This window comes from Cynocephalus volans, chromosome 6 (assembly GCF_027409185.1).
Source record: "Cynocephalus volans isolate mCynVol1 chromosome 6, mCynVol1.pri, whole genome shotgun sequence".
NCBI lineage: Eukaryota > Metazoa > Chordata > Mammalia > Dermoptera > Cynocephalidae > Cynocephalus > Cynocephalus volans.
The window spans coordinates 24796226-24808525 of record NC_084465.1 but is presented as its reverse complement, the minus strand read 5'-3'; the positions used below and the strand labels follow the sequence as shown (position 1 = coordinate 24808525).

Here is a 12300-nt window from a genome sequence, read left to right as displayed (position 1 = left end):
CATCATCTGGGTTGGACGGCACAGGAGACATGAGGCTGCTGCACCCCCCACAACCCTCCTCCTACCAGGAATCCCTGCTTCCTCCTGCACCCATATGTCTACTCCTCCCAGCTCCTGGATCAGCCCCACCTGCCCCCTACCTCCCTTTCTTCTGGAATCAGGATAGGAGCCCTGCAACTGGAGAGCACAGAACTGGCAGACATGGCTTTGGGTTCTAAACCAGCTCTGCCACTCACTCACTGGCTCACTTGCTCATTCAGCGAGTATTTATTGAACACCTACTATGCACCAGGTACTATTCTAGGTTTTGTGGCTACAGCCCGTGCCCTCATGGAACTTACAATCTAATGGGGAGAGACACAGAATGAAATGATATACATCAAGTGGTGAGTGCTATGGAAAAAATAAAGCCAAATAAGGGGCCGAGGGTGTAGGGAGGAGGGTGTGTTTTATAGCATGTGGTCCCAAAAGGCCTCTCTGAGGAGGCGGCATTCAAGCAGAGAGCTGAAGGAAATGAGGGAGTGAACCATGTGGATATTTGGGAGAAGAGCTGGTTGTGTGATCCATTCTAAGTCCTTGTGCTTGTGCCTCAGTTTCCCACTCTGAAATGGTCTATGAGATAGAAGCTATCTAAAGGCAACCTCCTGCTACCCAAGCTGGAGAGCTCTGTGGCTCCAGTTGGCATGCTTGGAGTAGGTTAGCTCGACAATCCGACTGGATGGAGACCAAGGGCTGTGTCTCTCAGACAGAGCTCTGGGAATTCCAGGTAAGAAGGGGCTGTGGCTTTGGCCTCATACATAGCTGATACATTTGAGAATTACGAAGTGCGCTCCTCCTTGGGCCATGCCTCGTTACTGTCTCTTATGTAGCTGGAAGATTAGAGATCAGACAGCTGTGGGCCCCTTGTGAGCCCATGCATCTTAAGGAACCTGGCTCCGGGAGGGCCCCCTGCACCCCAACCCGGGGCCGGATGGCAAGCCTCCCTCAGCCACTCCTCAGAATTTTCTTCCCCCTGAGCTGAGGCACGAAGCTTTCCGGCCATGACAATTGGCGGACGAGGTGCCACCCTGCGCCCTGGCCCTAGGGAAGTGTGAGGTGGCTGACCCGAGGGGGATAAGGCTACAAAGGAAGAGAGCGTGGTATTGCGTGTTGGGAAAGAGGTGGGGACAAAGGGAGGATCAGTGGCCTGGAGGCCAACCTAAGGTGGGGTCTGTGCGGGTCATGGCTATAGTGGTCCAGGGTGGGGCCAGGACTCAGGGACAATTCAAGAGCTTGAGATGTAGGAGATGAGGGAGGGGCGAAAGCTGAATCTGCAACTGACCACTGCACTGCACAGCCAGTTGTCCCATGAGCATTTCCTAACCACCTATTTTTTCCAGGTGCTGGCCAGATGCTGTGGACACACAGGGGCTCACAGGCCAATGGGAGACACACACACATACAACCACAATACATGATGGCCAGTGCTGTGACAGGGTGCTCGAAGAGCCCTCAGAGAGCCTAGCTCTTGAGTGACAAAGTGACTCCAAGCCTCGGTTTACTCTGATGGTGGAGTGGTGGGGAGAGGGATCTGGGAACAGTACAGATTTATGGCCACCATAGAACCCTTTTAAAAAGGGTTCCTAGGAGACAAATTGGCACCAAAAGGGCTGGTTCTGTTATGTGCTAGTATTTAAGACCTCACACATGTGTGCACACCCACCTCCTGGGAAGCTGTCATTGGGAATCAGTAGGAACTTGGGCGAGTGAACCCTCTTCCTTGGTCTGTATTCCCACATCTGAAAAATGAGCAGGTTGTAGTGGATAATTTCCAGAAGGCTCCCCAGCTCTAGAATTCTGTGTCCTATGATTTTCTGGGCTATTTAGAAGTGGTGTGGCAATTACCCATTGCCAAGTGAATGCCATTTGAATAGCCACGGGCTGTCTGCTTGGAGGAATCGTATGGTAAATGCTATTGCAAAGATGAAGAGGTTCCTTGTACTGTGTCTTTTGTGTAGATTTTCTCGCAGGCTTTTCTTAAAGAGAATACCTACAGTTCTTTGGCTTATGTGGCCTGAAGAATCTCAACACCAGATCAGCTACCTCACTCCATCTTCTAACAGCCTCACAAAGTGGACAGGACACATGACAAAAAGAGACCTGTCCAACTTTACCCGTGTTCCTGGGCACCGGATGGGACAGGAAACCCCACCAGCTGAGCTCCCTGCCCTGCCTCGTACCCGTGGGCAGAGACAAGAAATGAGGAAAGAGCTGAGGAAAGAGCTCTGGCCTCTGAGGCCTGGTGAAGTGTCCGGCGGGCTCCGGATGAGGCTGGCGGGCAGGGGTGGGCACAGCAATGCCATTCTCTTTCCCCAGTTATGTCAGAGGGGCTTCCATTTTGGTAGGGCAGAAGCTTACCATCGGCAGACCCAAAGAGGGCCCTGCAGCCTCGGCCTTGAGCGATGTGAAGAGGCAGCCCCTTCCCAGGGTAGGGGACATCTGAATTCCCTCGCAGAAGTCCAATGAGTTGTACACAGGGTTCTTCCCACTTCTCTCAGGAGTGGAGGGATTCAAACTAACTGCTAAGCTGTCCCTGACAGCAGCCACCAGCCTGGGTTCCCAAGCCTGGAAGCCCCAACCCTCAGAATTGCTCCTGCCAGCTCTGGCTGCTGGAGAAAGAGCCCCTGAGTCAGACATCACTCTGAGGACACAAGCTGGCCTGGGGGCTCCCCTGGCAGAGAGCCTGAAGCCAGGGGCTAGGGCCATTTCCCTTCAGCTCAACAGTCTGGATAAAGTGTCCCCAATGCTGGGCTGGGCCCTGGCGGTAGAGATGAGCATGGTGCAGTCCCCACCCATGAGGGACTCATCGCCCGATGGGGGCAAAACACACACAGACCCTGGAGCACAACTTGGCTCCATCTAGGAAAGCAGGGAAGGCTTCTCAACAGAGGTGACGCCTGAGGATGGACAGGAGTTGATGCTCCAGCCCTCCCCGTCCGGGGGAATTCTAGCCATGTGGAGTCAGTCCCCTTCCCCTCTCGGCTCCCAAACGGCAGCGGTATCAGAACCACGGCCCCTCCGCTCCCTTCACACACAGCTTCCCCAGGAAAAGTCTTCTCTAGCAGCCTCCACGCCTCCTGCCTCTCCCTGACCCGTGTGCCCTGCCTCCTCCAGGCCCATGGCGACCCCCTGAGGACCCACCCAGGTATGCCAAGCTCCCCTTCCTGGGTGACCACACTGCCATCTGGTGCCTTTGTGTTCTTCAGATAGATACTCCCCTCCTCTTCTCAGGCCTGCCTTATGCAAGTCTGCTCCTCCTGCCTCGGAGTCCTGCCCCGAGCAGTGCCATGCCAGGAACGCCCCAGTCCCCCGACCCCATCCCTTGGAACTTTCTCTCCAGCTCTGAGGGCTCTTGTTCTCCCCAAGCCTTCCTGCAGTTCCCTGACCCCAATTCAAGATCCCCCATCATGGACATTGTGGCCCCTAATCTGTGTCTCCCCCTACACCCTACAACTCATTCAGCCTCAGCCACCCCACACTGACCCTTTCATTTTAAAACCCCCATATGAAAACCCCACCTGCTTCAGGAACCTTCCCAGACCACTCCTTCCAAATCTTACCGCTCTTTTACATATGCCTCCTTCTCCCCCACCCAGTGGCACTTGGGCTTCAGTTTTTATTACTGTGACTGACACTCACAAACATTAGCAGAATCCTGATGCTTGGGCTGCCTTAACCCCCTCAGGGGCTTTATCACTCATCATAGCTACTACTTCTTCAGCTCTGACCATGAGGTGGGCCCAATGCCAAGCCCATGACATATGTTTTTGGTTTTTTGGTGGTTGTTTTTTTCTACTAATTTAAATTTTATTTCATTTAACTTAATTGCATTTCCACTGCTGCAGGCAGCCTGACAAGAAAGGGCTACATAACATTCTTTCTCCGAAATGTAGTGTCTCCATGCTATGTTATCTCTCATCTTCAGGGCAGGCTGCAAGGTAGGGCTGTTATCACTTTACAGATGAGGAAACCGAGGCTCAAAGAGGTTCTCTGTTTTGTCCATGGTCACGCAGGTCTGACCCAGTGTCTGAGTTTTCCACCACACCAAGCTGCCTTTCTTTTGCCCAGAATTCATCCTTTGAATGACTATCAGATCAATAGCACTAAATCAGCTTGTCCTTTCAGCAGCTGAGGGAACATGGAACCCCAGAAATCTGACAACAGTGGAACTAGAGGTCCCTTCCACTCTTATTCTGTCTCACAGATAGGGACACTGAGGCTCAGAGGTACAACTTGCCATGTTAGTTCAGCCAAGCGGATATCAAACCAAAAAGCACTAAAAAGGGGTCTATGTATTGTCAGCCCCTAGGTTTAACGCTCATTAGGTTACAGGCTGCATGAACCACCCTTATTAGAAGGTATTAGAAGGTAAGTGTCTCCAAGGGGACCTGTCTGGGGATAATCCCTTTGTTACCGACACTCACACTATAAACCTATGTTGCTTTGAATAAAATCGCAAAACTCCAGCAGTTTGGACAGATATTTCAGGCAGCCACAGCTATGGAAGGACAGATGGAGCTGGCTTTACTCAGTCCCTAGAATACGGTGTAAAATAAAATTCATCACAGCTGCTAAACACAAGCCCTGCACCCCTCAGCCTCTTCTGGCCTCAATGTATGATCTTCTTCATCATCATCATCATCATCATCAGCAGCAGCAGCAGCAGCAGCAGCAGCAGCAGCAGCAGCAGCAGCAGCAGCATCCCCCCTTGCCACTTTACATTTTTCAAAGCACTTCCCCGTATTATTGCATGTTGTAATAGAATTTTAGGGATTGGTGATTTGGGGCTCGGAAAGGCTATGTGACTTGCTGGTTGAGGCTGGAGCTGGGTTATGGTCATTTTTGTTCAGCACATATTAAGCTCCCACAATGTGCCAGGAAAGACAGTTCCAGCTTTGCCACCAGCAGTGGGCTGGGTTGGAGGTTTCCCCACTGGTGCTCCCCTTAGGGGGTCTTTTCCCATAGTCCCCACCGTCTCCTCAAAGAAAGGGTGGCTCAGCCTCTTGAAGCTCAGAAGCACTAGGAACCCCTCTTTCCCAACACATCCCTGCTCTGGCGGGGCTCAGAGTCCCCCCCAGAAAAGGCTGCCTGTGAAGAAGACCCACCGTGAAGGGCTGCCCCAAGAACAGGGCTGAGGAGGGCCACCGACTCCAGCATCTTCTCATGCCTGCAGTCTGTGCAAACCTGCAGGGACTGCCATCCTCCAAGGAGTTCCCACCTTTCCCCACACTGTGCCCCCTCTTCCAGGGGCACACACGCTTCCCCCACTGACAGAGTCCTTCGTTTCAGGCCAGGCTGCTGGAGCCTGGGCTTCCCACTGGAGAATGCCCAAGCTTGCAAGATCTGAGCGCTGGCCACCCCTCACCACCCAAGGTTCCCATGGAGCACAGGAAAGACTGTACTGCCATCCCACCTTCTCCTCCTCCTCTTCAAGAGTCTAGTCCCAAACCGCCAGCACCTGCCAGCAGCAGAGTGCTTTTCCTGTCTGGGCTGCCACCGCAGTCCTCCTGGCCCTAGGTAGGAGCACCATCTTTGCTTTCTCCCTGCAGGCACGTGCTCCAGTAGGCAAGAGAGAATAAGAAATACGCTTCTCTCCTGGGGCTGAGGCTCCAGCTCTTCCTAGGGACTTTGGGACACCTGCTCTGGATGGGTTTGCAACTACTGCCTGTACCCCAAAGAGAAAGAGTAACATTCCACCTTTGGAAGGAACATGGTGGAGTGTTTCTAAGGTGCAGCTCTCTGTTTAATGAGAAGCAGGTGCAGTTTCTAAGATGTTTCGAAGATGCAGCCAAATCCTGTTTCATGTGAGAGAAGTTCCTGTTCGTACAAAGGCGGGGGTGGGGGTGGGGTGGGGGGTGTCTCACCATGCCGGCAATGCACTGAGAAAGGATCTGTTCCTTTGTCGACACGGAGGCAGGTACCCCACTGAGCCTCGTGACTCTGGGACTGTGGCAGGTCCACTTACTCCCCTCTAATTGCCCCAGCACGGGCTCAAGTGGGTTGAACCTGCACACTGATTGGAAAAACCTCTCTGCGAACTGGTGAGCACATCGCCCGCGTGGGTTGTTACTGGAGGCTTGTCACCTGCTTCAGGGACTTTCTCGTGAGCTCTCAGCCTCCACCTTGCCTGGAATTAACGACTACACAATACTGTCCCCTCATCCTCTCCAAGACGCAAAAAAGAAAAAAAAAAGGTGTCATCAGACCCTGGGGGACGCGCGGAAGCATGGAGCCTGGCGGCGCCCTAAGTTTCTTCTTTCTCCGCCAGCCCGTTCCGCGCCGATGCGCCCCGGTTTGCCCCGGCGCAATCCACCGCCCGCGCCACCCGAGTGGAGACCCGGGACTAAAACACGCTCAGAGCCCGGCACCTGCGGGCTTCTCGCGCTTGAATGGTACAAGGTCAGGGCTCCGCGTGTGGCCCCGGCGGTAGAGAGGCTGCTCCGGCTCGAACCACATGGCACGGCGGACTTCCCTGCAAACCAGCCCGGCCGGGGGCGCGCGGGCACGCGGAGGGTCCCGGCGGAGTCCGGGCCGGCCACTCACCATTCTGCAAGGGCGGCGACGACGACGACGACGGCGGCGACAGCAGCAGCGGCAGCAGCAGCGCCGAGAGAGCCAGTGGGGAGCGCATCGTGTCCTCGCCTCGGGGTCTGGAGCAGGTGTCTGCGGGGCTGGCGGAGGGTCCTTGCGTCGAGGCGGCGGGAGCGTAGGCGGCGTTCGGGGAGGCCTGGCGGTGGCCGCGGCGGCCCGCGGTGGCCCAGGGCTCCCGAGTCGCGCTCCGGCGGCCCTTCCTCCTCGCTGCTGCCGCAGAGCGGTGCTGGGGCGCGGAGCCAGCGGCAGAGGAGCGGCGGCGGCGACAGCTCTGGCGGTGTCTGCGCGGCGGCGGCCCCCGCCCGCGGTTGCGGCGACTCCCGTCCCGTCCGCGCCGGTCCCCGCCTCCTCCCCTCCCCCCTCTCTCCCCTCCCTCTCCCCCACCCCTTCCCCAGGAGCGCGCCCGCGGCGGTGATGGCCGGGCCGGGCGGGGCGGGCTGGGCGGGCGCTGGGCCGCGAACAATGAGCCGAGGAGGAAACTCCGCCCTGGAGCGCGGCGGGCGGGGAGCGCGGGCGGGCGGCCCCGGAGCCGCCGGGGCTGAGGGCTTGTGGGCGCGGGCCCCGCGCACAGGTGTCGCCCGCAGGGCTTCTGAGGGGATCCAGCGGGATGCCCCACACCCCCGAGGCCCGAGGACGCGCCAATCGCGAGCGAGGCGGACCCCAGCCTTGCGCGTTCGCTAATGACCTTCGCAGGCCTCCCGGGCCACAGCGCGTCCTGCAGCAGCGCCCGAGAAACGCGTCCCCCACCTGGCAGGTGCAACCCGCGCGACTTCCGAGCACGTCTGGGACGCGCTGGGCCACCTGGACCCACCCATTGGTTGCTTAACCTCTCCAAGCCTAGGCTCGTCACTGTGAGATGGAGGTGCTGGGTAAAATAAAGACAAAATATGCACGGATCGATTTGTGCCAGTCTGTGTTCTAAGTGCTTTACACATATTAATTCATTTGCTCTTCGCGACAGTCGTATTTTAAGCCTCGTTTTGCAGACAGGTAAATTGAGTCAAAAAGGGGCTAAGAAACTTGGTCAAGATCACATAACAGGTAAGTGGGAGACCTGCCTCTGAGAGTAGACAAATACTTTGCACAGTGCCTGCCGTGTAGTAACTGCTCAATAAGTATTAGTTATTCATGATCTTGCTCTATGAAGAACAGCAAAAAAGATTTAGGGCTTTGGACTCAAAACGTAGCTGTGCGGTGCTAGTCTATTAGCTGTAAATACCTGGGCGAGTTCTCTGTGCCTCAGTTCCATTCATCTGTAAAACAGGGATAACAAGACCTGCCTCGGAGGTTGCTGGCAGTTTGAGTATGGTAATACAGGAAGAGCACTTAGCCCGGGGCCAGGACCACATAAAGGAGGAGAGAAATTTGCAGCTTGGAGCTGGGGGGTGGGAGTTGGAGAATTCCTTGAACTGTTTACCTGGTGAAAGAACAAAGAAGCCACTCCCATCCCTCCCCCACCTTTTTTTTTTTTTTTTTTTTGCAGAAGCTTCTTGGGGATGCAGACCCTGGAGCCCCTACAGAGGAAGGACTTCAGCGGCGTCGGGATGCTGACCTGTACAGGGAGGGGTGACTAACCCTGGTTGGGGGAATGGGTGGCGTGGATTTGGCTCACGTGACTTCTGGGTTGCTAATCTGGAGTCTTTCTGCCAGATGGAGCTGGGGGCGGCGGGGGGGGCTCCCCAGGACCCATGCACGTCCCGGAGAGCTTGGCCTCCGTGAGCCCCTCAAGCCGGCTGCACACAGACGCTGCCTGCAGGGCACAGCGTCCGTGGAGTCGCGAAGGAAGCGCTGGAGCCCTGGCTGAGGTTCCGCGACAGCCGGCCTCGAGCTTGGGAAAGGCTGACGGAGCAGTTTTCCTCAGGAAGTTTCTGCAGGATCGTTCTGGCCCCGTTTTCCACGCCGCATACGGGAAAACAGAGGGTGTTCCGTATGAATACTCTGGGATGTGTGTGTGACTGGCTTTGATGTTTTTTTAGTCCTGTTCTCCTGACATCCATGTCAACGAAAGGCTTGTTTCTCTTCTGAAACCAAGCAATACGCTTAGAAAACTGGGATTTAAAAAATGTGTGTCGTATGTTCTCTGATTTAAACAGTGTTTCTGCACTCTATGAATCAATTTCTTTGAAAACTTAATCATGTTAACTTTGTAAAGGGAGAGCGTGTATTTCAAAGCTTGGGGAATTTTAAATTTACAGGTTTTGAGTTTGGTCCCACTTACCAGATCATGCAAAATTAAAATGGGAGCAGACACCTGGGCTTAGGAAATGGACTACTCTGTATGCAAAGACACTACGAAGTCAGAATTGTGCTGGAACCTCCTCAGTGTCCAACAGCGCGTGCGCTCTCCCGCCCCCCTCACCCCGCCCCATGCACAAAGGTGCTTTATGGAATGAGGCTCGGCTAGGCTTAGAGGTTCCCCGAGGTCAGTGAGCAGAGCTTTCCCCAGGTAACTGGCATGTGCCTTGGCCCTGCGTGGGTACTTCAAAATGTTTGTGGAAAAATAGAGTTAAAAGACAATATGAATCTTTCCGTGAACTTTTTGAAGTACCCTTGTATTTGGTATCATGCTCCAAGTAGTGAGTTCATTGGCTCAGAACACCTGAGCTTATAGTCGAAACTCAAAACACTTTATAGATGCCACTCCACTATCCTTCTGGGATTTATTACATTTTGGTTGTTTATATACATGCATTAGCTCCCCTATTTAAACATCTTAACATAGGGTCTTATACATCTTTTATTTCCTCAGACCACTCAAAACAATAGTTCACATCATTTATATAAAGAGAAGGAGATACAGATCTAGATCTGGATATATAGATATTAGACACTTAATGCAAGCATGAATCCCAACTGGGAAATATCACACAGGAACCTGTAATTTTTCCCACGGATCCTGTCAGTCAGTGTTAGGGCTCATGATTCGCAGCCCCCTGGGCAATTTGGTGATATTGCTGACCACATCCTTAAGTATGGGCTTGGTAAGTCCTCTTGATCCTCATCCTAAGAAACTTTCATCCCCAGTCACAACATCATCTAGGGGTGGGACAGAGCCTCCCTCCACACCTCACAATGAAAGGTGAGTACGTGCATTTGTCCATTCTGAGGCCACAGCACCTGCTCATAAGGAGCCAGGGATGCTCTTACCTGGAGTTCTACCCACTGATCTCTGAGTTCCTTAAGGGCCAGAGCAGTGTTTCGTCCATCTTGGAATCCAGAGTCCAGTACAGTGGTGCTGACCCCAAGAAGGTGCTCAGTACACAAAGGCTGAGTAGATGAAGTGGTTAGATTTTATCTCCAAGGTTGGGCTTCATCTATGAAGAACAGGTGGGGTATAAGTTGGGCACCTCACCCCAAGGTCATGCCCTTATGTATTATTATAACATCTGTTCTAACAGCAAGAGTGTGCCAGGTTCTGTGCACCACACACAAACATGGAGATTGGCCTCCACCCTCTGGGGGGAGAAGCAACATCTGTCTACAAACAGGGCGAAGATGTGGGAGGGGCTGGAACAAATGGCGTGGGCAGGCACGTAGGAAGAAGACAGCAGCTCAGCCTCGCCTGGGGAGGTCAAGGGAGGCTCCCAGAGGAGGGAACTAGGCCTTGGAGGAGGCATAGGACTTCACCAGGGTGAGAGAGAAAGGTAAGGCACTTGAGGCAGGTGGAGCAACACGTGAAAGTGAAGAGGGGAGCTGAGATCTGAGGGTATTTTGTCCTAAGCAGAGCTCAGGGTTTGTGGGGGGTGATGGGAGATGAGGCTGGAGAGGTGAACAAAGGCAAGATCTTCAGACAATGGAGAATCCCTGAAGGGTTATAATCTGGAAGGACAAAACCAACTTTCTGTGTGACTAGATCATTCCAGCTACATTGGTCTTAGGGATGGGGGGCGGATGTGAGGCTAGAGGTGAGTACATCGTTTTGGGAGGCTAGTGCAGCTGTCCTTGAAGGGTCTGAACTCAGACAGTGGTAGAGGGGAAGAAGTGGAGGGGCCTGATACAAGAGGTATTTGGGGACAGAATTGACAGGACTTAGCAAGCCCTTGGATGTGGATGTGGTGAGTGGTGTGCTGTGCTGAGGGCATAAAGACGTGGCAAGAGTCTAGGTTTCACACTTGGGCTACTGGGTGGATTATCTGAGTGCCATGGTTGGGTGGGAGAGTGATTGACACTAACTGCGATGAAGAATATAGGAAGAGAAGCAAATGTGGGAGAAAAAAATGATGAGTCCAATTCCCAACATGTTGACTCTGAAGACCTATGGCCATGCCTTGAAGTTTTATCCAAGACCAGACTCAGGGTTGCGGCTAGAAGTTCTGTCTGTGACACTGAAGCTCGGAACTGAGGCCAAGACTGGAAATAGAGACTCAAGAGCCATCAACGAGCAGGTGGGGTTATAGTCATGACTGTAGATGATTAGCCAGGAATATTCTTAGTGGAGAAGAGAAGAGGCTGAAGGCAGAGCCCTGCAAAAGGTTGGCATTTATGGAATGGGCTGGGGAAGGGGAGACGGAGAATGAATTGCTGAATAGGAGGTGAACCAAGGTAGAAGAGTGTCATGGAAATGGTGAGAGAATGTTTCAATAAGAAGGAGGTGGCCATGAAGTGTCACCTGCTGCAAGGACTGAAATCTACTGACTGAGTCTGGCAATGGAAGTGGCCTTGGGGATCTTACCCAGATGATTTTAGTGAGTGCAATAACTTGGGGGAGGGACTGGGAATGAGGAAACGGAGGCAGTGAGTGTGGGTGTGAAGGGAAGGAGGGAGAGAGTGGGGTTGGGGGAAAGGTGGGTGCGTTGGTTTAAAATTGGAGATGTGTACATGAGTGAGGGCTGGGAGGAGGAAGCCAAGTGACAGGGAGATGTGATGAGAGATGGGAGGGGAAGCAGAGCTACAGGGCCTAGCCTCAGGCCAAAGGTACTTCATTGATATAAAGCGTGGGATGGAGACGCTGCCCGTTATCAGGTGGGGAATGGCCTTGGAGTGAGTCAGCCTAGAATTTAATCCTCGCTAGGTGATTTAGTAGCTATGTGACCTTGACTTTTTACTTAACCTCTATGAGGCACAGTCTCCTCCTCTATGAAACAAATTATAGCATCAATCTTGCAGAATCCCTGTGAGAATTTGTGGGAGTGCATGATGCTAGATGGTGCTCATTAAGAGGCAGGTAATAGTCTTATGTCAGCAGAACTGCTCCAAAGCCCACTTTGCTCCTAGTGCTTTCACTCCTGTGAGGAGCCTGCCCCTCAGCAGACGTTCTCCCTCTCAGAAGCCCTGTGCCCTGGGTGGGAAGAGCAGGTCACGCCCCAGTGTGGCAGGAGGATAGGGGTTTCCACAGTGGTTGCATCTATTGTGGTCTGGGGCTGCAGGTTGCAAAATCACATTGCTCCTCCTGCTCAGATGCTATGGAGCTGCTTGTTTGTGGGCCCTCAAGATAAGGCCCAGCACTTATCCATGTTCTTTGGAATTTACAAACAGCCCAGATTCAGAAACAGCTCAAGGCTCAGTGGATGTTAGAGATCCCTTGGCCCAGAAGCCTCATCATACAGGATGAAGCCGAGGCCAGGAGAGTTGAGGTGATGTCCTGACACCCACAGTTTGCAAATGGCATAGGTTCCATCACTGGTCTAGAACTCCAGCTGCTGTTCTAACAACCCATCACCTCTTGGACAA

The 12300-nt window shown here is 53.5% G+C and overlaps 1 protein-coding gene across 1 annotated transcript in view; it reads right to left on the bottom strand.

Annotated features, from left to right (window-relative positions):
• The window catches only part of PODXL (podocalyxin like), a 43552-nt gene extending 34925 nt beyond the window's left edge, over positions 1–8627 (bottom strand). The window contains exons 1-3 of the mRNA XM_063101014.1: positions 8376–8627; positions 7092–7431; positions 6583–6975 (exon numbers count right to left, since the gene is read on the bottom strand). Of these exons, the coding sequence (XP_062957084.1) occupies positions 6583–6975; positions 7092–7431; positions 8376–8627 (985 nt within the window). The remainder of the gene's footprint in view (positions 1–6582; positions 6976–7091; positions 7432–8375) is intronic.
• Between the last annotated feature and the right edge of the window lie 3673 nt (positions 8628–12300).